We start from the raw sequence: 21698 nt of genomic DNA, 5'->3' as shown, positions 1-21698 counted from the left end.
TTATGCTGCGGTACCGTTTCCCGGATGATTGTCAAGTCTGTGTGGTAGATGGGAATTTATTCTTTTCAGGATGACCAGGGACAGGATTGCTTAAACTCGTGTTATATTTGCCAAAATTACTCATTTTTTGAAACTGTTTTATTCAAAAACTCTGCTGAATTGAATTTGGACTTGAACGTTATCTACACAGTTTTCTGTTTTCAAATTCGGCTCCCAAGTTCCTACCTAGTAGAATCAACTAAATACGTTCGATACAATCAGCTCCTATCCCAGTGTAAGGTGATAGAAAATGACCAACAGTTGACCAATGAAGAGACCTGTCACCTGATCCGTTTCATTTTCTGGTACGAGATCCTGGATGGACAGTTCTCCATTTCGCCTGCCCTCTTATTGACCCAGCACACCTTCCGAGACGCAACTGAGAAATTCTGTCATTTGTAAACCATTTTACCTATCTCAGTGCCAATGAATATCAGGGAGATTAAGTTTCCTATGACAACAGCCGTCTTAATATGGCACTGTTCAAAAACCATCTCCCGAACAGATCCTCGCCTCTCCATGTATTTATTTATTTTGACTGAATGAGAGGGCGTGTGGTCTCTACAGAGTACTCTCAAACGGGAGAATTTTTTCCCCTTTCTGCTCCTGAGATCAATTTAAGTCTATCAGTAGACAATCTCTGCACAGTTTCTTCCCTTTCTACAGATGTGTTACAATCATACTCTCCCTGTGTTTCATTGGCACACCCTTTGCACTCTTTTTCCCTACTCTGTACATTTTAAAATATCTGAACCCAGGGACGTCCAGAAGCCATTGCCACCCTTGTGATTGTCAATTCTCTGTGATAGTTTGGATCTGCATTTTCTGGATAACCAGGCAAATGATTGTTTGAATTCATGACCAACCTACTGATATTTAAAACTGTTTTATTGGAAAACTCCTCCGAATTGCAATTGTTCTTTTTCTCGTTATCTACACAGATGGCCATTTAATGTGAACACATATTTCAGTCCATTCTTCAGCTCTTTTCTGAATTTCCTCTGAGTCAGTGTATAGATACAAGTATTGGTGCACATGCTCAGAACTAGCAGCATGTGATCAAATTGTTGTAGTGTATATATACCGGGGAACTCAGAGATCTGTCCTGATAAATTAATTTACCAGTTGCCATTTCAGGGAATGAGCTACATAGGGTACCAAAGTAATATGAAATTAGCTTAAATTTGAAAACAACAAAATCATCGATTTTCTGCGGTTTTCCACCTCGGTATCTTTCTGCTTATTGCTGCTGTTACGAAGCCCTCTGAAGACTCTATTTGCCCCTCTAATCTTCTCCAGTCACTTTAAAATTACGCCCCATCATGTCAGCCGTTTCCACCCTGGAGAAAAGTCTCTCGCTATCCACTTGTTCTCCTTTGCTTTTCATCATGTACACCTCTATTAAGTCAGTTCAAGTTCTCCACTCTAAAGCGAAAAGCCCTTGCGTGCTCAACCTGTCCTCATCAGATGTGCTCTGCATAACAGGCAGCATCCTGGTAAACCTCTGCAACATCTCAAAAGCTGCCACTAAACTCCTACGACGAGGCGCTCAGAACTAAACACTGCATTCCAAGTGTGGTCTAACCAGGAATTTTAGATTTACAACATTATCTCGTGGCTATGGCACTCAAGACCCTTACTAATGACGGTCGACACAGCATATGCCTTTTTAACCACCCTACCTTATGAAGAAACATTGAGGGATCTATGGGTTTGGACCCTGTTGTGCCTCTGTTCCTCTACATTGCGGATAATCCGACCACTAGCATTGCATTCTGCCACAGAATTAGTCCTTTTAGAGTGAAGTTCTTCGCGACTTTCGAGTTTGAAGTCCATCCACTTCTAGGATCAGTTCTACATCCTGATGCTGTATTCTATGATAATTTCCTGCACTATCCACAACTTCAACAACCTCCATATTATCTACAAACTTACAAACTCCTCCCTTCTACTTCCTCGTCTAAATCATTCATATACTAAAGTCCATTTCTTCTCTAACTTTATCAATGTGCTCGACAAGACTCGTGAGACTTGACCTGCCCCTCATAAAGCCAAACTGACCTTCCCCAATCAGGTTCAGCTTCGCCAAGTTCTCGTAAATCCTGTCTCTAATTTGCCCACCGCTGAAGTAAGAGTCACTGGACTATAACTTTCACAGCTTCCTTACTCTCTTCCTTGAACAAAGGGATAATACATTCCACGCTCTAATCTGACACTAATTCTGCGGTCAGTGATAACAAAAAGATCATTGCCAAAGGTGCAGAAATCTCTTCACCCACTTCCTGCAGTAACCTATGGTTATCCCGACCACTCAAGAGGACTTATCTATTCTAATCATTTTCAAAAGTCCCAGGCAAACTTTCTCTTAATCTCGACATGTTCTAGCTGATCTGGCAATTTTAAACTGTCTTCATAAACAGAAAGACCTCCTGACTGGTGAATATTGAATGAATAGCTTCATTAAGAACCTACCCGACTTCCCCTGACTCCAGGTACATGTTCCATCTTCTATCCCTATCAGCCCTGCCCTCACTCTAGTCATTCTCTGTTTCACATACTTGCAGCATGCCTTGGGGTTTTTCTCACAAAGACATTCTGAAGACCGTTCTATCTCTCCTAATTCATTTCTTCAGCTCCTTCCTGTCTAACTTGTAATTTTCTACAGCCCTTTCAGACCCTTACTTCATAAACCTTAAGTCAGCTTCTTTTCTCCTCTTGGCCAGATGTTGCACATCTTTTGTCAACCATGGCTCCTTCACACGACAATCCTTTCTCTGCCTGAATGGACAAACCTGTTCAGAACCCCATGCAAGTGCTGCCTGAAATACGTCCATATTTCCGTTGTGCATTCCCCGGAGCATATCCCTTCCCGATTCAACGCTCCAATGACCAGTCTTATAGCATCGTTATTCCACTTCCCTCAATTAATAACTTTGTAGACTGACTCGTGGCTGTGACGGGAGAAAGGGACAGTGGGATTAGTTTGGGAATGACGCAGGGCTTTGAGGTGTGAGCGGGACAGGGGACTAGTTGGGGACTGACACGGCTCTATTAGAAATAAACAGGTCAGTACGTGTAGTTTGGGGACAATTTCAGTGTTGAGTGAAGGAACAATCAGCTGGGACATGCCTTACGTCACCCTTTCAACCTCACTGATCCCTTCTCCCTCCCTCCTCGCTCAACACCTGTCTCGATCCACCGCACGTTTTCTCTTCCACCCGTGTTTGAGTATACGAAAATCTATTGTTTTCCAGAGATTTAAGGAGCAAAAAAGAGGAGATAGTGGATGTAAAGCAGGAGAGATAGTAATTGGGGACAGAAAGAAATGGCGGATGATCTCAATAATTTTGTTGCACCAGTTTTCACTCCGAAAGGCACCAGTAATACGCCAGTAATTGAAGAGCGTCAGTTACTAATGATATGGTGCTTGGGTAGCTGAAAGGTCTGATGGTAGAAAAGCAAATGAAAAAAAAAATAAGTAAAGAGATTGAGAAGGCATTGATACTGTTTTTTTTAGGAATCACTCGAAACTGAAATGATTGCCGAGGAGAGGAAAATTGCAGATGTAAGTCCACTCCTTAAAGAAAATGGCGAGGGAAAACTGGGAAATTATAAGCCAATTAGTACAACTTGATAGTTAGGAATGTGTTGAAGGATGAGATTTAGGGACTCATGATAAAATCGGCCGAAGTGTGCTCTGTCCCCTTGATGGGAAATCATGCGATACTTTAGGATATAACAGCAAAAGATCTCGTGGATATTGCGTATTTGTATTTTCAGAAGGCTTTTGACAAGGCACTGCACATAAGGCCGCTTAATAAGTACTCATGGTATTGCCAGAGAGATGGAGAACTTAACAACGTGTGGCCGCACCCAGGGTAACCCATTTCACTCTGGTGGCTCCATACGAGGAAGAATGTCGAGGCTTTGTAGAGGACGCTGAAGACGTTAACCAAGATGCTGCCTGGATTAGAGCGCATACGCGATAATGGGAGTTGAGATAAACCGGGGCTGTTTTCTCTGGAGCAGAGGAGGCTGAGAGTAGATCTGATTACGTTTCTAAGTTTATGAGTGGCATAGAGATTTTAGACAGACAGTAACTTCAGAATCAGAGTCAGGTTTATTATCACCGGTATGTGGCGTGAAATCTGTTAACTGAGCAGCAGCAGTTCAATGCATTACATAATCCAGCAGAGAGAAAAAAAATATAATAATATCTTTAATAATGGATGCTGCCTTTCTGTGACTCTGCTTCCTAAAGATATCCTGTGTATTTTGTTGGCCAGAGTCCAAGATGCAGCTGACTATATTTACAACCTTCTGCAGCTTCTTTCGGTCCTGCGCAGTAGCCCCTCCATACCAGACAGTGATGCAGCCTGTTAGAATGCTCTCCACGGTACATAGAAGTTTTTGAATGTATTTTTGACATGCCAAATCGCGTCAAACTCCTAATAAAGTATAGCTGTTGTCTTGCTTTCTTTATGACTACATCAATATGTTGGGGCCTGGTTAGATCCTCCGAGATCTTGACATCCAGGAACTAGAAGCTGCTAACTCTCCCAATTTCTGATCCCTCTGAGGATTGGTATGTGTTCCTTCGTCTTACCCTTCCTGAAGCCCACTATCAGCTCTCTTGCCTGACTGATGTTGAGTGCCAGGTAGTTGCACACCCTCTCGTCACCAACTGAGAATCTACCAACAATGGTTGTATCGTCAGCAAATTTATAGATGGTGTTTGAGCTATGCCTAGCCACACAGTCATGTGTATACAGAGAGTAGAGCAGTGGGCTAAGCACACACCCCTGAGGTGCGCCAGTGTTGATTGTCAGCGAAGAAGATATGTTATCACCAATTCGCATGGTCTGTGATCTTCCGGTTTCGGAAGTCAAGGATCCAATTACCGAAGGAGGTACAGAGGCCCAGGTTCTGCAACTTCTCAATCAGGATTGTGGGAATGATGGTATTAAATGCTGAGCTATTGTCGATGAACAGCATCCTTTTCCTCAGTGTTGAGATGTCAAGCAACAGGGGCCATGGATTTAAGATCAGATGGGGATAATTCTAAAGGACATGTGAGGTGCAGTTTCTTTTTCAATTTAAAAGTGCGGACATTTGTCAATTTAACATCATTATATCGACAAAACTGCGGAATGTACTGTCCTCAGCAAAGTGAGTAAAAGGATTCTCTTCCCGGATAAATCCCATCACAGGACTGGTGTCCCATGAGCACTGCCACTGGGCTCTTACAGTCTGCGTAATAACCCAGGGCATCACTTGGGGGAGCTATCCGAACTGGATATCCTTCGCAGGCAGTTCCTCTTGTCTGGAGGTGGAATTACGTCCTCTGGAACGGACTCTGACGTCACAGAGCGTGCTTCTGGAGACGGTGTCCGTTAGAAACTTTGGGAATTAAAACTGACGCGTGGCCGTTAAAGGCGCGGGGGTGGGGTTGGGTGGAAGGTCTGTCAAAACGTGGGCGGGGGTGTTCGCATATTCAACTGTTCACAGTATCATATTCAGTCCGGATTTGAGTTCCTGTAGAGACTTCAGTTCCTCTACCCCGGACTTACTGATCTGATTGTCCCACAGCCTGAAACAGATGAACGAATGAAGAGATGAAAGAATGAACAGTGTCAGTAACAGGGGACTGGGGTTAATGTTTCAACAACATTCACTGACAAATATCATTCGAAACCCCGCGGATCCGCTGATATTTTATGACATTGAATTTTAAGACAATCACTCACCAAATCCGCTCCAGACTCGGGAGAGCCACTATGAGGCGACGAAGAACGGGGACAGATTGGTCTGTGAGCGAGTTTGATCCCAAATCCAGCTCCGTCAGTGACTGGTTTTTACTGAGAGCGGAGACGAGGTCATCGACACCAGAATCAGTGAGACCGACCTTATACAACCTGGAAATGAGAGAGAGTGAGGTTGAAGGACACCAAGAGACAGGGGATGCTATGAATCTCTAATATTTACAAGTAAGACAATTACTGATCGCATTAATGTTCAGTGACTGACACCCAGTGACCGTACAGACAATCTCTCACTGCCTGATTCTTACCACATTTTCTCCATTTTACACTCTGTGTTCTTCAGAGCCTCAGACAGCAGTTTTACTCCTGTATCTCCTAGTGCATTTTCATTCAGGTTCAGCACCGTCAGTGATCTGTTTGTACTGAGAGCGGAGGCAAGATGCTCGGCGCCAGAATCTGTGATTCCGACATTGCTCAGCCTGGAAATGAAATAGAAAGTGAGGGTAAAGGTCACACAGAGTCAGGAGATGGTACAAATTCCCAGTGTATGCCAGTGACACATTAATGTGCAGAGTCAGACACCCAGTGACTGTAAACACAATCTCCCACAGTCTGTCAATGATCACATTAATGTGCAGAGTCAGACACCCAGTGACTGTAAACACAATCTCCCACAGTCTGACACTTACCATAGTGTCCGTGTTTTACACTCCGGATTTTTCAAAGCCGCAGACACCAGCTTCAGTCCTGAATCTCCAAATTTATTCATCCCAAGTCTAAACACAAACAGACAAATTGATGAACAGATGAATTCAGACAGTGGGTCTGAGAGAATTCCTCTACTCCGGGTATTTCAGTAAACATTAAACTCTTCAGTAAATCACTGATGGAATGTCCATCACTGTCAATGTCCCGCACAGCCCAGCTCGGAATGTCAGTAATTTAGTCTGTCGGTGTGACCATGTAAACTCCATATATTCTGTCTCATTCCCCGATGGTTAGAAAAAACTGTTCTTGACTGGAGAGGGTCGGAAGGATAGGAAAACAGTTTCACCAAGAGGAGGAGTTGTGGATGAGAACGTGTCCATGGGAAATGGTGGAAGAAAACCCCGGCAGAGGAAAAGCGATAGGCAGAGTTATCCCATAGGAGGAAGGGAGATGGGGAAGAGATATCTCCACAGAACGAAGAGGGTGAGGAAGAGAGATACCACAGGTGGAAGGGAAATGGTGAAGAGGTATCCACAGAGGATGAAGGGGGTAGAGAAGAGAGATTCCACAGGAGGAAGGGAGAGGGATAAGAGAGATACCACGGGACAGGGATGGAGGAGAGAGATACCGCAGGAGGAAGGGGATGAGAGAAGAAAGATACCACAGGAGGGAGGTAGATGGAGAAGAGGCATCTCGCAGAAGGAGGATAAATAGAACAGAGTGATCGCACAGGAGGAGGGGATATGGGAAAGAGATACGCGCACAGAACGAGGGGAGTGGAGAAGAGTGATCCCACATGGGGAAGGGGAACGGAGTGGAGAAGTACCACAGGAGGAAGGGGAATAGAGTAGGAAGGTCCCACAGAAGAAACAAAGGTATGAAGATGATGGACCCCTGAGGAGGAAGCGGGATGGGGAAGCGAGGTCTCATAGTAGGAAGGCAGCTGGGGAAGCGAGATTCAACAAGAGGAGGTGATGCTGACAGAGATCGCATGGGGAGGTTTGGTCTGAACTGAACCCCACAATCAGAAGAGGAGATGTCCACACGAGTGCAGGGTATCTGGCGGAGCAAAGTCACACCGTTAGAGTGATCGTGATAGCCACACACGGGGAGGGGGGTGGAGAGTAACCTCAGAGGTTTGTCTCTCCCTCTCGCTAGGCATTCCTCTGGCCCTCTTTTGTCCTTCATCGGGTAGAGGGCGTGAAGATCCGTCACACCTGCTGCAGTCGGTGTCACTCTCGATGTCAGTAACTGTGAGAAGGAACAGTTTCAATGGTTGTTTCACAGGGAGCGAAAAACACGGCCATTCTTGTGATTTACTACCATTAATCTAACTGCCGTTGTTCGCTGAACTGATGAAGTCTACAACATCTCTACACATGAAACCACATGACCCTCCGTTCTTGAATTACTGACCGATCGCCTCGTAATTTGTCACAATTCCTCATAACTTGATTTACCTTTACTTTGAAACAAAAGAATGGAACACTTTCACAGATCAGACTGAGAAATAAGTGAAGTTACCCCAACTCCTGGCACTTGTGCAGCCCGGGTAACAGCCGCTGGATCCCTTCATACTGAATGTTACTGCCAACAAGGTCGAGGTGTTGTATTGTATCACATCGTCCAATGACATGAGACAGGACCGCGCAATCAATCGGGGTCAATGTCATTCCACTGAATGAAAGTGTTTCCACAGATCCCAGTGTGGCCTGAGCCAGTCCACTATTCTGAGACTCAAACAGGTAGTGCAATGTGTTCAGGAGGCTCCTTTTACCAGCTTCACTCCTTGTGTTTCCACTCTGGCGTTTAACCTCCTCCTTCACCCAGTCAATCACCCGGCACGTTGTTTGATGAGGAAATGGACCCAAAAACTCCTCCAGGCCCCGAGCTGTCATTGGGGAGGAGAGACCAGCAACAAAACGGAGAAATACCTCAAATCGCCCATCTGTCGTGTTGTGGGCTTTAGTGAGGAATTTCAGGATATCCCCGGGATGTGGATTCATAAATTGCGCGAGTGCAGCTACAAACTCTTGGATGGTGAGGTGTGGGAATGTGTACACCACACAACGGGGAGAATCCTCTCTTTCCAAAAGCTCCATCAGGAACCCGGACAAGAACTGGGAAGGCTGGAGATTGTAGTTGATCAAATCTCCATTTGTAAATACAATCTTCTTGTCAGACACTCCCCTGTAGGCCATCTGACCAACCCTGAGCAACACATCACGTGGGTTATCAATCTCACGGCCGTGGTTTTTCAGTATGTTGTATATATAGTAGGAATAGAGTTGGGTGATGGTCTTGGGAACTCGCTGCAGTTCCATGTCTTTTTTCGCGAAGAAGGGGCCCAGTGCTAGAGCGAGGATACAGCAGTAGGAGGGGTTGTAGCTCATGGTGTACAGGATCTCGTTCTCCTCAACGTGTTTGAAAACAGCTTCTGCTACTGTCTTATCTTCAAAATGCCTAATGAAATATTCCTTCCGTTCTTCATTCGACAAATCCCAGGATTTCAGTCCAGATATTGATTTCTGCCTTTTCTAATAAATGTAACGCAGAAGGGCGGGTTGTCACCAGCACTGAACACCCTGGGAGCAGCTTGCCCTGGATTAAACTGTACACAATATCAGACACGTCACACCACCACTCGGGATCTGGGCACTGGTGCTTGGGTTCTGTATCTCTCCGACTGTCAGAAAAATCGATTTTATGTTTGAATTCATCTAAACCATCGAATATAAACAACAATCCCTTTGGGTTTTTCCAGACCTCTCTCAGGAAATTCCCAAAGTAAGGATACTGATCTAGAATCAGTTCGCTTAGGTTTATTCTACAGTTAATGGAGTTTAGGTCCCGGAATTTGAAACTGAATACAAACTGGAATTGTTGGTATATTTTCCCCGTGGCCCAGTCATAAACAATCTTTTGCACCATTGTTGTTTTACCGATTCCTGGGACTCCAGCTAATGCTGCCGAACTCCCAGATTTGTATTTACTTTGGGAAAAGCTGCTCTGGAACAACTGATCAGTCCGGAGTTTTTCCAGCTCTTTGCGGAGATGTTGTTTTCTCCACTGCTCGTGGTTTCTGCCTCTTGCTAGTAGTTCATGTTCCACCAGTCTCCGATCTCGAACAGTAGAAATTACCGTGAGCTCAGCGTATCGATCAACCAGCTGGAAAACCTTCACCTTCTCCCTCATCAGGATCGTGTTCACTCTCAGTGTTTCAGTTTGTGCCCGCAGAATCTCCTTGTGTTTCTGTTGAACATCTTCCATGGGAACAGACACAATAGACAAAATGTTAAATGCCTCATCTCAGAACTCAGTATTACAAGAATAGTGTAATTCAAAACTCTTGTATCAAATTAATTTATCAGAGTAAGTTCACACACTGAAGCAAATTTGGTTACGGTGATTCATAATAAATTCAGAAGCTTGTGTAACCCTGCAGATTTGCAGTCTCATGTCCACTAAACAGTCTGCACGGGAAATACACAGCAGGACAGGAGAAAGGGAGAGAGTGAATGCTACAGATCTATTATTTAAATGGAACTGAAAGTTTGAAAGCAGGTTGATTTCTAATCCCGGCAGTATCTGGTGAAACTCGTCTGCACCCTCTCCGAGTTCCCCAGACCCTTCCTGTAATAGGGTGACAGAATTGAACTAAAGCTCCAAATGCAGCCAAACCAAAGTTGGATACATCTGCAACGTAAAGCTACATCCGCACAATGAAGTGAACTATGTGGTCGTGTCTTCTTCATTTATTCTTGTTGTCACATCCAGTGAGCTACGGACATTGACACCAGACTCCCTCTGTACCTCAAAGAAGTTAGTGCCTGACATCTACTTTAAACATCCCCCATGCACGTTACCTCCTGAGATACAACACTTCACACTTTTCTGGATTAATCTCCACCTGCTATTTCCTTACCGGCTTCTGCAACACTGGACTCGTAAAGAAACTTCTTCACTCTCCACAGGTCAATGACTCACCTCAGCTTCAAAAATTATACATATCACTATCAAACTAATGTATAACATCTCTCGTCATGGTTCCCGGGAAGTTGACAACGTAGTCTCTAATCTCTTTTGGACCATGCCGGTTCGAAATTCTGATCAGCTAATATGTATCGACTGTCACCAGATGGGAATTTGTCCTATAAAAGCTGCTCCCAACTTGACCCCTACCATTAATCTAACTTCCCCAATTTAACATCCCCACACTGTATATCACCTAAGCTGCAGATCGCTCCTTATTCAAAACCATCTCAGGACTTGAGTTGTGTTCATTGTTCCCAAAACCTCTCCCATTGAATCCCGAGCACGTCCTGAAATAGGGGAAAGCCGATGTCAATGTAGGACTGGGTCTGGATGAAGTGTGGGAAAGTTACTTGCAGTGACAGTGCACCTGAAGAATGTGAAACCTCGCGGTATGTCAGGATCCTGACCGGAGTGTGCGGGACCTCAGAGTGTGCCAGATCCTTGCCAGGTGGGTAAAAGGTTTCACATTGCGTGAGGGCTCTGTCAGGGGTGTGTTGCATCTCGCAGCATGTCGGTAGACTGTGAGAGGCCTGAGGAGGCTCGCAGCGTGTCAGCCCCTGTCAGGGGTGTGTGGGGTCTACCGCTGTGTCTGTACCTTACCAGAGGTGTGCGGGGTTTCACAGCGCATTCGGACCCTGCCAGGGGTGTGGGGGGGGGGGAGGGGGTTCCAGTTAACAGGTATACTCTATATAGGGGTTTACTGCCTAACGGATCTTTAAAATGTTATTTTAGTCTTCATCATTTATTAGGGGCCGCCAACAGTGTTTATATTATCTTAGAGAGTTGAGAGTTGTGAGGAAAACGGTAGTGATCTGGCAACAAACAATGCAGATATGTTTTCTCACTATTCATTCAATCAATGTATTCGAGTGGGATAGGGAACGTAGGAAAGCATGGATTGTAGAAAAAAGTTACATTCGAGAATGCCACACCAGTAGAGAAGATGTTCTTCAATGATCCCGGGGAGTATCTATTTCATGTTCAGAAGTGGTTACTTACAGCGCCTGGATTTAGGTGTTTCAGTAAAGACAGGGAGGGAGACAAAAGAGATAGGGTGTGGCACTGCTGATCAGAGATAATGCACGGCTACAGAAAAGGAGGAAGTCATGGAGGGATTGCCTACTGAGTCTCTGTGGGTAGAAGTTATAAACAGGAATAGGTCAATATCTCTAGTGGGCGGTTTTAAAGACCACCCAATAGTAACATGGACATCGAGCAGAAGATAGGGAAACAGATTCTGGAAAGAAGCAATAATAACTGGGTTGGCATCGTGGGAGATTTTAATTTCCAAAATATTGATTGGAATCACCCTAGAGCAAGGGCTTTAGATGGGGTGGAGTTTGCTAGGTGTTTTCCGGAAGCTTTCCTGATATAATATAACACTACAAGGGGAGAAGCTCTGCTTGATTTGGTATTGGGAAATGAACCTGTTCAGGTGTCAGATCTCTCCATGGAATAGCATTTTGGAGACAGTGATCGCAATTCTAATTCCTTTACCACAGCATTAGAGCGGGGTAGGAAGAGACAAGATAGGAAAACGTTTAATTGGAGTGAGGGGAAATATGAAGTAATCAGCCAGGAACTTGGAAACACAAATTGGGAACAGATGCTCTCAGGGAAATGTACGGCAGAAATAATGAAAATGTTCAGGGGATATTTACATAGGTACGAATGGTACAGGAACAAAGGTGTACAAAAGCTGCTAAAAATCTCGTCAAGAAAAATAGCTTACGAAAGTTTCAAAAATATAGGCAATGTCATAGAAGATTATAGGGCTAGCGGGAAGGAGCTTAAGGATGAAATTAGGAGAGCCAGAAGGGGCCATGAGAAGGCTTTGGCGAGCAAGATTAACGACCTCTCCCCCCACAAGACATTATACATGTATGTGAAGAGCAGGTTGATAAGACGTGAGATAATAGGACTAATCAAGTGCGACAGTGGAAAAGTGAGTATCGAACTGGAGGAGAGAGCAGAGGTTCCTAATAAATACTTAGCTTCAGTATTCACTACGGAAAATGATCTAGGCGATTGTAAGAATGACTTACAGCCCATCGAAAAGCTTGAGCATACAGACATGAAGAAAGAAGATGTGCTGAAGCTTGTGGAAAGCATCAATTTGGATACGTCTCCGGGACAGGATGAGATGTACCCCAGGCTACTGTGGGAGGCGAGGGACGAGATTGCTCAGCCTCTGGTGATGATCTTTACATCATCAATGGGGACGGGAGACGTTCAGATATGATTGTAGGTTTGTAGATGTTGCTCCCTTATTCAAGAAAGGGAGTTGAGATTGCCCAGGAAATTATAGACCAGTGTATCGTACTTCAGGAGTTGATAGGTTGACGGAGAAGATCCTGAGAGGCGGGATTTATGAACATTTGGAGAGGCATAATATGATTAGGAACAGTCAGCAAACACGAGGAAATCTGCAGATGCTGGAAATTCAAACAACACACACACAAAATGCTGGTGGAACACAGCAGGCCATGCAGGATCTATAGGAGAAACACTGTCGACGTTTCGGGCCGAGACCCTTCGTCAGGAATAGTCAGCATAGCTTTTTCAAAGGCATGTCGTGCCTTACAAGCCTGATTGAATTTTTTGAGGATCCGACTAAACACATTGATGAAGGTAGTGCAGTAGATGTAAAGTAAAATGGATTTTCGCAAGGCATTTGACAACGTACCCCATGCAAGGCTTGTTAAGAAAGTAAAAAGTCATGGGATCCTAGGGGACATTGCTTTGTGGATAGATTACTGGCTTGCCCACAGAAGGCAAAGTGTGCTTGTAAACGGTTCATGATTACGTGGAGGTCGGTGTCCAGAGTTGTGCCTCAGGATTCGTTTTGGGACCCCTTCACTTCGTGATTTTTATCAATAACCTGAATGAGGAAGTGGAGTGATAGGTTAATAAATTTGCTGATGACATAATGCTTGGGAGAGCTGTGGTTAGTGTGAAGGGCTGTCAGAGGTTACAGCGGGACATCGATAGGATGAAAAATTGGGCGGAGAAGTGGCAGATGAGGTTTAACCCAGATAAGCGTGAGCTGGTTTATATTGGTAGGTCAAATATGATGGCAATATATAATATTAATGGTAAGGCTCTTTGCAGTGTGATCAGAGTGAGCTTGGGGACCTCGTCCAGAGTACACTTAAAGCTGCTGCGCAGGTTGACTTTGTCATTAAGAAGGCATGCGGAGCAATGGCCTTCATCAATCGAGGGATTGTGTTTAAAAGCCGAGTGGTAATGTTGCAGTTATATAGGACACCAGTCAGACCCACTTGGAGTACCGCGCTCTGTTCTGGTCACTTCACTACAGGAAGGATGTGGAAGCCGTGGAAAGGGTGCAGAGGAGATTTACAAGGATGGTGCCTGGATTGGGGAGCATGCCTTTGAGAATTGGTTGAGTGAACTTGGGCTTTTTTCTTTGGAGAACGAGAGGTGGTCAGCCAGAGGTGTACAAGATAATGAGAGGCACTGATCGTCTGGAGAGTCAGAGGCTTTTTCCCAGGGCTGAAATGGCTAGTAAGAGAGGGGCACAGTTTTAAGGTGCTTGGGAGTAGGTAAAGAGGAGATGTCAGCCGTAAGTTTTTTACGCAGTGAGTGGTGAGTGCGGGGAATGGTCTGCCGGTGGTGGAGGCGGATACGGTAGTGTATTTTAAGAGATTGCTGGACAGGTACATAGAGCTTAGAAAAATAGAGGACTATGCTTAATATAGGTAATGTCTGAAGCAAGTACATGTTCGGCACAGCATTGCGGGCCGAGGGGCCTGCATTGTGTTGCAGGTTTTCTATATTTCTATGTTTCTAAGTAGGTGTTAGAGTTCCATAGCCGTATCCGTTCCCTTGGCAGGAAGCGTGAAGAATATTGAAGAACAACTTTGCAGGCAATTTGTAGAGCTATACTAAATCAGTGGTGCAAGGAAACGGAGGGGTTTTGTTACCTGAATATGGACCAAAACAATTATTACAGAAGTGACAGAGACTGAGAGATCTTTCTAAAATTCCTAATTAGCCTCTTTCAGTTCCTATAAGAACATTAATACATTTACAGTTTGTTCTTGGAAGTGAGAGTTGTTGAACCAGGATACTGGTAGGGATTCCTCAGGTTTCTGATCAAGACTTTCGAATGATCAGATAAAACATGAGCTACTGTAAGATTAATAACTTTTTCAATATCTGTCTTTCCTTCGCCCACTCCTCTGCTAAATGTGCAGCTGGGTAATCCAACACTGCCTTTGAATATGAAGCTTTTCAGACTCAGAGCCCTTGCACTGCCCAAGGCTCCATTTCCACAGACGCAATGTACTTACGGATGAAGTGAGCTTCTCATCAGTCTGGCGCAATTAAATGTGTCTCAACATTATTTATCGATTTGTTCAGTTTTTTTCATCTTCCTCGCCACATTAACAAAACATCGGGTTTCTCTGATCTAATTGACAGCCCTTACTCTCCGACAATTTTCATCACACATCGGAGGGAAGACATGAATTTCTGTTCTCTGGACTTTGCAAGCACCACCTACCCCCCCCCCCCCCTCACCTTCACTGACACCGTCCTCCGATGGACTGCCCATCGTTCGCAGTAAGCGACTGCAGATGCGAACAGACTGGGTGACATTTGCTGTTTTGGGATTGGACAGATTAGTAGGAATATTGCCTGGATTTATATTTAAAGGGAAGCTGTTGCTGTTATTCTGTGACTAGAACTTCAATCGATATCCAACTCGAAAAATTGACGATCTGTGCGGACGGACGGAGTTTAGAGAAATGATTTAGGACGAGGGATGTTCGGCAGTGGGAAAGGGGAAAAGAGGCAGGTAGGACGAGGTTTGACATGTTGGGGTGCAGAGATTTCCCAGATTTTCCCTGCACCGGATCGCTCCTTTGTCTTCTCTGACCCCGGTGGAAACAGCTGTAGTTCCAGGCACCAGCGTGGACCCCACTTTTCCCAAGCCCCGAACTCTCTGCCTCGTTGCTCATTATGTCTTTTGAAAACTTTTCCATTGGAGGCAATCTTTCCATATGCCTTACGATGTACTGTGTCACAGTGACAACATTTACCTGGTCAGAGCTCCGTGGCCCATCAACATAACGGTCCTGCACAAGCATCAGCCGTTGGTGGAAACAGCTGTTTCTTCACCTACCTTTCAGCTCACTGGGAATCTCCCGTAAATCTTGATTGGGGTTTGATCGCTCGTACGGTGCACACCCTGTATAAATTTAAACAATTTGGTGAAATCAAATATCACAAATTATAAAGTATGTGTTGTTTAAATCCAAATTGTGATTAATCTCTGATATTATCTCACCATGTTCCTGTATTTCCTTCAGTATTTTCTCCAACTTTGGGGCTCCATTCCGCATTTTCACAAACGATTCCCACATCACCCTCCGGGCGCGGGCGCCTCTCTCCATCACCAGGCTCAGGAGGAGTTTAGAACTGTCCGCCCACTCTCCCTTATCAGCAAGATCAGAGATTTTCTGTCAAGTGTAGAAATGAACATATTGGGGACTGACAGATTCACAGAGAATGAGAAGTAAATGATGGGCTCTTTATCGGGATCACACGGCCGGATGCCGATCCTCTCTGGAGATGGACTGTACATTCAGAGCAGAGCACATAGAGGGATATTCTCCATGAACATGGCCCACCAGTCAATGGGATCCTGGTTAATCCGTGACAGCTTCGTTGCCGTGATTCCTAACCCATAAGTAATCCCTCATCTATTTTGACAGTGTCAAGAAGAAACCATAAAATATGATTTATCATAAAGCAGATGAACGAAGAAGTCAAGAAAACCTTTTTTATATGTATATATATACAGAGCGATCAGCCTCGGAGAAGTTACAGAAAATATGCTGCGATTAATCTTCTCAGTCTGCCAGTGTCTAACATGCTGGCGGCTGGCACCTGCTGTCTTTCCATTGCCTTTTTTGGTGGCGGTTTATCAGTGATTTCATCACAACATGGCAGTATATCACGACTGACACAGTTTCCAGTGACAAATTATAAAACAAGCATCTCCACCCAGATTAGAACACTGGCGAGCACCTGTGGCATCCACCGATAATGCCCAGGTTCTCACTGAAATCCTGCGGTCACGCTCTGCGATCGTCCTAAACCGAAATATCGTACCATATTTCCATTTAATATCTATTATGTTACGCCGATACACCTGTTATCCGCTTCCCTCGCTGTAAAAATGAACAATCACCCACCAGACTGGGGGACATATTCATCCCTTTTCCATCATTGGTTCAGATTCATAATTTTATCATTGTATATTCACTATTTATTTCCCGGTTGTCCATTTATCTATTTTAAGTTCCGGTGATTCAGATTTCTGACACCCATGACGTGTGAAAATTCAAACCCATTCTCCTGCTCACTTACCTGATGTTCCTCTCCACTGAGCTCATGCTCGAACGTTAACGCCAGGCTCATTCCGTGCACCACTCCTTCCATCGCCTGCTCCAGCCTGTCCCGGTAGAAGTCAATCAACTGCAGAAGCTTGAAATCGTTCCAGTATGCCAGGAGTTCGGTTATTCCTGAACTCGGACCTGTGAATCGAAGCGACGGAAACTAGAGATATTATCGAAACTCAATTGGTCAGCACTTTTCTATCTAGAACCTAACGTCGGTGCGCCATGTTACCAAACACAATCATGAATGGACACACACAGGTTTAACCATTTGGAAGCACAAATCAGGGAAGGGCTTACACAGCGAAAGACATGGCACTGAAAAATATAGATCCAATTCCAAGAAATTTAATGAATTGAAAGTGGCGTCCCGTGGAGATAGGGTCGTAAAGAGAGCCTTCGAACATTGCATTTTGTTAATCTAGCTACTGAGTGGAGAAATTGGAGATGTATGAGTAGTTCATGAGGTTTAGTTTGGAGTATTTCGTGCAGTTGCACCTTGGATAGGCTTTAGTATCTCTCAATGTTCATTAATCCCACCTGCATTTACCTGCTTCAACGGCCAAAGTTGTTATAGATGGTGACCCAAGCACCTTAAAGCAGAGGCAGAGTGAGACAATCGGAATGGTTCGAGGTAGTTAACATTACACAGTTACGTTTAAATTTAAAAGTTAAAGAGAAGATTAGGAACAACATTCTGCTTCGTCTGACATCAGTGGTGTGAAAGATTCTTGGCCATTGTCGAAGCTGTATCAGGAGAAAATTCAAAAGACCTAACAAATTCAACAATGCTTTGTGAAAGTGAAATCACGCTGACTGAATCCATTGGAATATTTTTGAGGATGGAACTAGCAGGATAGATAAGGCGAGACCAGCGAATATGGACCATTAGGAATTTCAGTAATGAACACAGCACAGATAAGCAGGCAAGCATAAACCACGAGGGGTTGTGGATAAAGTAACAATATGGACACGAATTGGTGGGTGGAAGTACATCGAGTAGGCATAAATGGACTGTTTACCAGATGAAGTGACGGGGGGGTACCACTGAGATTGATACCAGTACACGATCAAATCAGAATAGCCATTTTCATGAGGGAAATAATGTAGCATATCCATGTTTCAGTATGACCGAAGTCTGGATGCAAAGGTGAGACTCGAAGAGACGCTGGCGACAGATTTAAACTGGCCTAGGATGTTGAGAAATACCTATCAGAGACAGAACAGATATCAGATATACGATTGGCCACTTTCATGGTAATAACAGGATGGTTATGTACCCGGGTGTTTTTCTGATGTTGACGCCACTGATTCTCGTCCCTCGTCAGCTGCATCAGCCATTGTGAAGGCAGGTGTTAACAGATTGTAGTTCTCTGCAAGAAACAAAATCGGGAGTAGGGTCAGGAAATAATTTAGGTATAAAGGAGAAAGCGGATATGCGTACCGAAGATCATACAGCCATATAAGCATAGTCCTCTCCAATGAAATGATGACACGGCCTGATCCTCCTGCACACACCAATCATACAACTTCTGAAATATACTCCATGGTCGGATTACTGGATGAGCTTCCCATGCCGCGGCATGGATCAAGAGTGAGGTGTCACATTGGCTTGTCAAGTCAACAGAACTTCAATGCAGGTTGGAGTTCCAGAGAAGGAAGCACGTACTTCTTGAGCCCTCCTACCTCTAGTGGCGCTATGGTGCTCAAAGGACATCTGGTACAGCAGCGAGCGCTCAAACACTTCCACTAACCTCGGCTCATCTATAAATTTCAATGACAAACTGTACACATTTCTCGAACACCCCTGCTTCCCAGATGTTCCTTCCATTTTTTTTTTTAAATTATGAAGTATCGACGTCATTGGCAAGATTACATATCTCGTTTAAGGCAATGCATAACGGCCGAATCCTGTGCACAGCATCGGAACGTCTTGCCTGAAACCACCATATTTTCACCGGCTGGACTTCAGCCCCTAAATTGCGACCAAGAATTATTGGAGCATTTCATCTGGTTATCACCGGATTGTTACATTCAACTTTGACAAAAATGTATTCAAAACAATTTTAAAAGATGGAATTATTCAACAAGACAGACAGTGTGTTAATTTTTCAGGTCGAGGAACTATAATCAGAACTGAGCCTGCCCACACTGTTCCGCAATCTGCCGAACACTTCCAGTATATACTTTTACATTTCGCATTTTCCTTACTTAAGATTTATTTTAATTATTTAATGAATAAAAATTCCTCAATTGACTGTAAAAAATATATCCTACTAAATTAAACAAGACTATATGAATGCCACTCGACATCAGTAATGCGACAAATTTCGACGTTTTATTAGAGTGTGTACCAAACCGATACCATGGAGCGCTACCCGTATGCATCCCTTATCTCATTTCGTTGCGTCTGCACCCGAGACGACGCTTAGTGACAGTCACCAGACCTTGATAAAATCACTTGCCAGAGGATCAGGATGGCACGCGAAGTGGGGATAGGGTGGCGCGCTGCCTCGGAATGGTTATCGTGGTGTTGCGTAGTGTGAATAAGTCTCCTTGCAGCTCACAGGCAATGAAGGGAGACTCTCATCACAAGCAACCCAACAGAGAAATTATAGATTTAAGGCCCCGTGTTTTCAGCGTAATTCTCTGGACAATATTTCGGCAATATCTGAAGCTTATTGAACAGTTTTTTTTTTGCCGCTGTGAAGTGACTGTATTTCATAGAAAAACCTTGACTGAAAGTTAGAGAGAAGCACACACAAACTTCTGGAGGTACTGAGCAGATCAGTCAGCATCTATGGAGAGGAACATACGGTCAATGTTTCAGACCGAAACGTTTCATCGGAACGTCGATTGCTTCTTAATCTGCCTGGGTGCTGCATGACCTGCTCAGTTTTGTGTGTGTTGCTCGGGATTTCCAACACTCGCGGATCTCTTGTTTTGTGACTAAAAGATATATATTTCTCAGTAACCTACCTTGTAATGGGTCTCCCCATTCGGATACCTTTGAGTCCGTTACTAGTTATGTGGGTAAATGTGCACTCCGGAGTAAATATTACTTTCATTTGATAATCAGAAACAAAAAGACGAATTTATCAGTTGATGCGCTTCTCCACCCCACCGCAACCCCACAGCCCCAGCCTCGCACAGAATTGGACCGTTCAGTTGCTATGTTTTTCAAAGCAGGGCAACAGAGGAATCGGTAATAATTAAGTCTCGATCTCAAAAAATGCTCATATTCGAGATGGGGAGGACTGTCTGGATAGGAAATACTACCAGTGGCCAATTTATTAGGTAGATATATATACCAGCTCGTCAATGCGAGCCAGCGAATCATGTGGCGGCAGCTGAAAACAAACAAAAAAAAAATCATGCAGACATGGTCAACAAATATCGAAGGTCTTCTTCAAGATAGGGAACAAATGTGATCCAAGTGTCTTTGACCGTGGGATGTTTGTTGGCGCCAGTATCTCAAAAACTGTTCAGCCCTTGGGACATTCACGCACAATTAGCATCATTTACCGTGATTTGTGCGAAAAACAAGCAAAAAAAAAATCAAATCCAGTGTCTGGCGGTTCTGTGGGTCACACATCGCGCTAATGAGAGAGATACAGGAGATTGGTCAGACATATTCAGTGTGATTGGAAAGCAGCAGAAAATCAAACTTGCACGTAACATTCCGAAAATTGAAGTGGACGGGCAGCGGCAGCAAAAGGCCCCGAACATACACTCAGTGTCCACTTCATTAGGTGCAGAACGTAGTAAAGCGCCCACTTCGATAAGTTTTTATCAACAGCCAGTGGATTTACTTGGAGAAGGTTTACATTAAATATCACTGCCAGCTGTACCCTGTCATTACTAAAAATAATACGCATACAGAAAAAACACAGATCCATAAAGGCGTGCAATTTTAGAGACCGTATTGAATTGTCAGTAACACTACACAGACTGCCGTGACGAGTGGGGGCATTGAAACACCATGACTTTTCACCGTATAGTCTCTGTTCTTACCTCGTGTTGAACTCCTGAGTCTGGTCGCAGCAAATCGAAGCAGCTGAATTTGATGTGCCCTACGTGTAAGGGAACACACCCTGAGCAAGGGTCAATTGATAACACGCTCGTAAACTTAAACCGCATGCTTTTCAGCACATAACGCCACATCCTGTTCCACAATGGTTATGTTGAACTGTACAATAATTTCCATTGTTTGAATGCGTATTTCTAACATATGGCTCCAGCACGACTTACTACTTCAATGCACGATTGCAATGAGTAACTTACACTGGAAAATTTGATCTTCTCCAGAGAGGAATCAGAACCGGCATCCAGGTTCTATTCGGTTGGTGTCGGCGCTTTGATTTATTATGCACCTTGGGCCGAGTTTATTGCCAGACTATAAACTCCAGCGATAGCGCAGGGCAAAGACTGCTGTGGGTTTACTGCACAGTCACGGCAGAAGGAAGAGCTCTGAGAGCTGTGGTCATATATTTTCCCTTTGGAATACATCTTGTTATGTACACTGGATACTTCCTTCCTCCAGTCTTAACTGCACTCCCATTGCTTATACCTGCACTGATTTCAAGGTTAGCCCGTTTATAAAGCCAGCTTTCGCAGTTGTCCGCTGGTGGTCCATCAGAGTGATGGGCCAGTTTGGCTGCAAACATGCCGAGATTACAATCTCTCGCAGATAGCTACGGGTCACAGTCGAGAGCAGAATATGAACGCC

The 21698-nt window shown here is 44.4% G+C and overlaps 1 protein-coding gene across 1 annotated transcript; it reads right to left on the bottom strand.

Annotated features, from left to right (window-relative positions):
• Positions 1 to 5312: 5312 nt before the first annotated feature.
• Positions 5313 to 21085, bottom strand: LOC140721825 (NACHT, LRR and PYD domains-containing protein 3-like). Its single transcript, XM_073036635.1, is given in 11 exon segments — positions 5313 to 5629; positions 5787 to 5954; positions 6110 to 6280; positions 6491 to 6577; positions 8034 to 8998; positions 9000 to 9772; positions 15691 to 15756; positions 15856 to 16027; positions 16941 to 17107; positions 18250 to 18342; positions 20984 to 21085. Coding segments are annotated over 10 exon segments (2718 nt in total). The 5' UTR covers positions 18311 to 18342; positions 20984 to 21085; the 3' UTR covers positions 5313 to 5541.
• Between the last annotated feature and the right edge of the window lie 613 nt (positions 21086 to 21698).

The sequence above is a fragment of the Hemitrygon akajei genome, unplaced genomic scaffold (genome assembly GCF_048418815.1).
Source record: "Hemitrygon akajei unplaced genomic scaffold, sHemAka1.3 Scf000062, whole genome shotgun sequence".
NCBI classification, from domain to species: Eukaryota; Metazoa; Chordata; class Chondrichthyes; order Myliobatiformes; family Dasyatidae; genus Hemitrygon; species Hemitrygon akajei.
The sequence above is the reverse complement of the archived record's forward strand: the minus strand, read 5'-3'. Positions and strand labels throughout refer to the sequence as shown.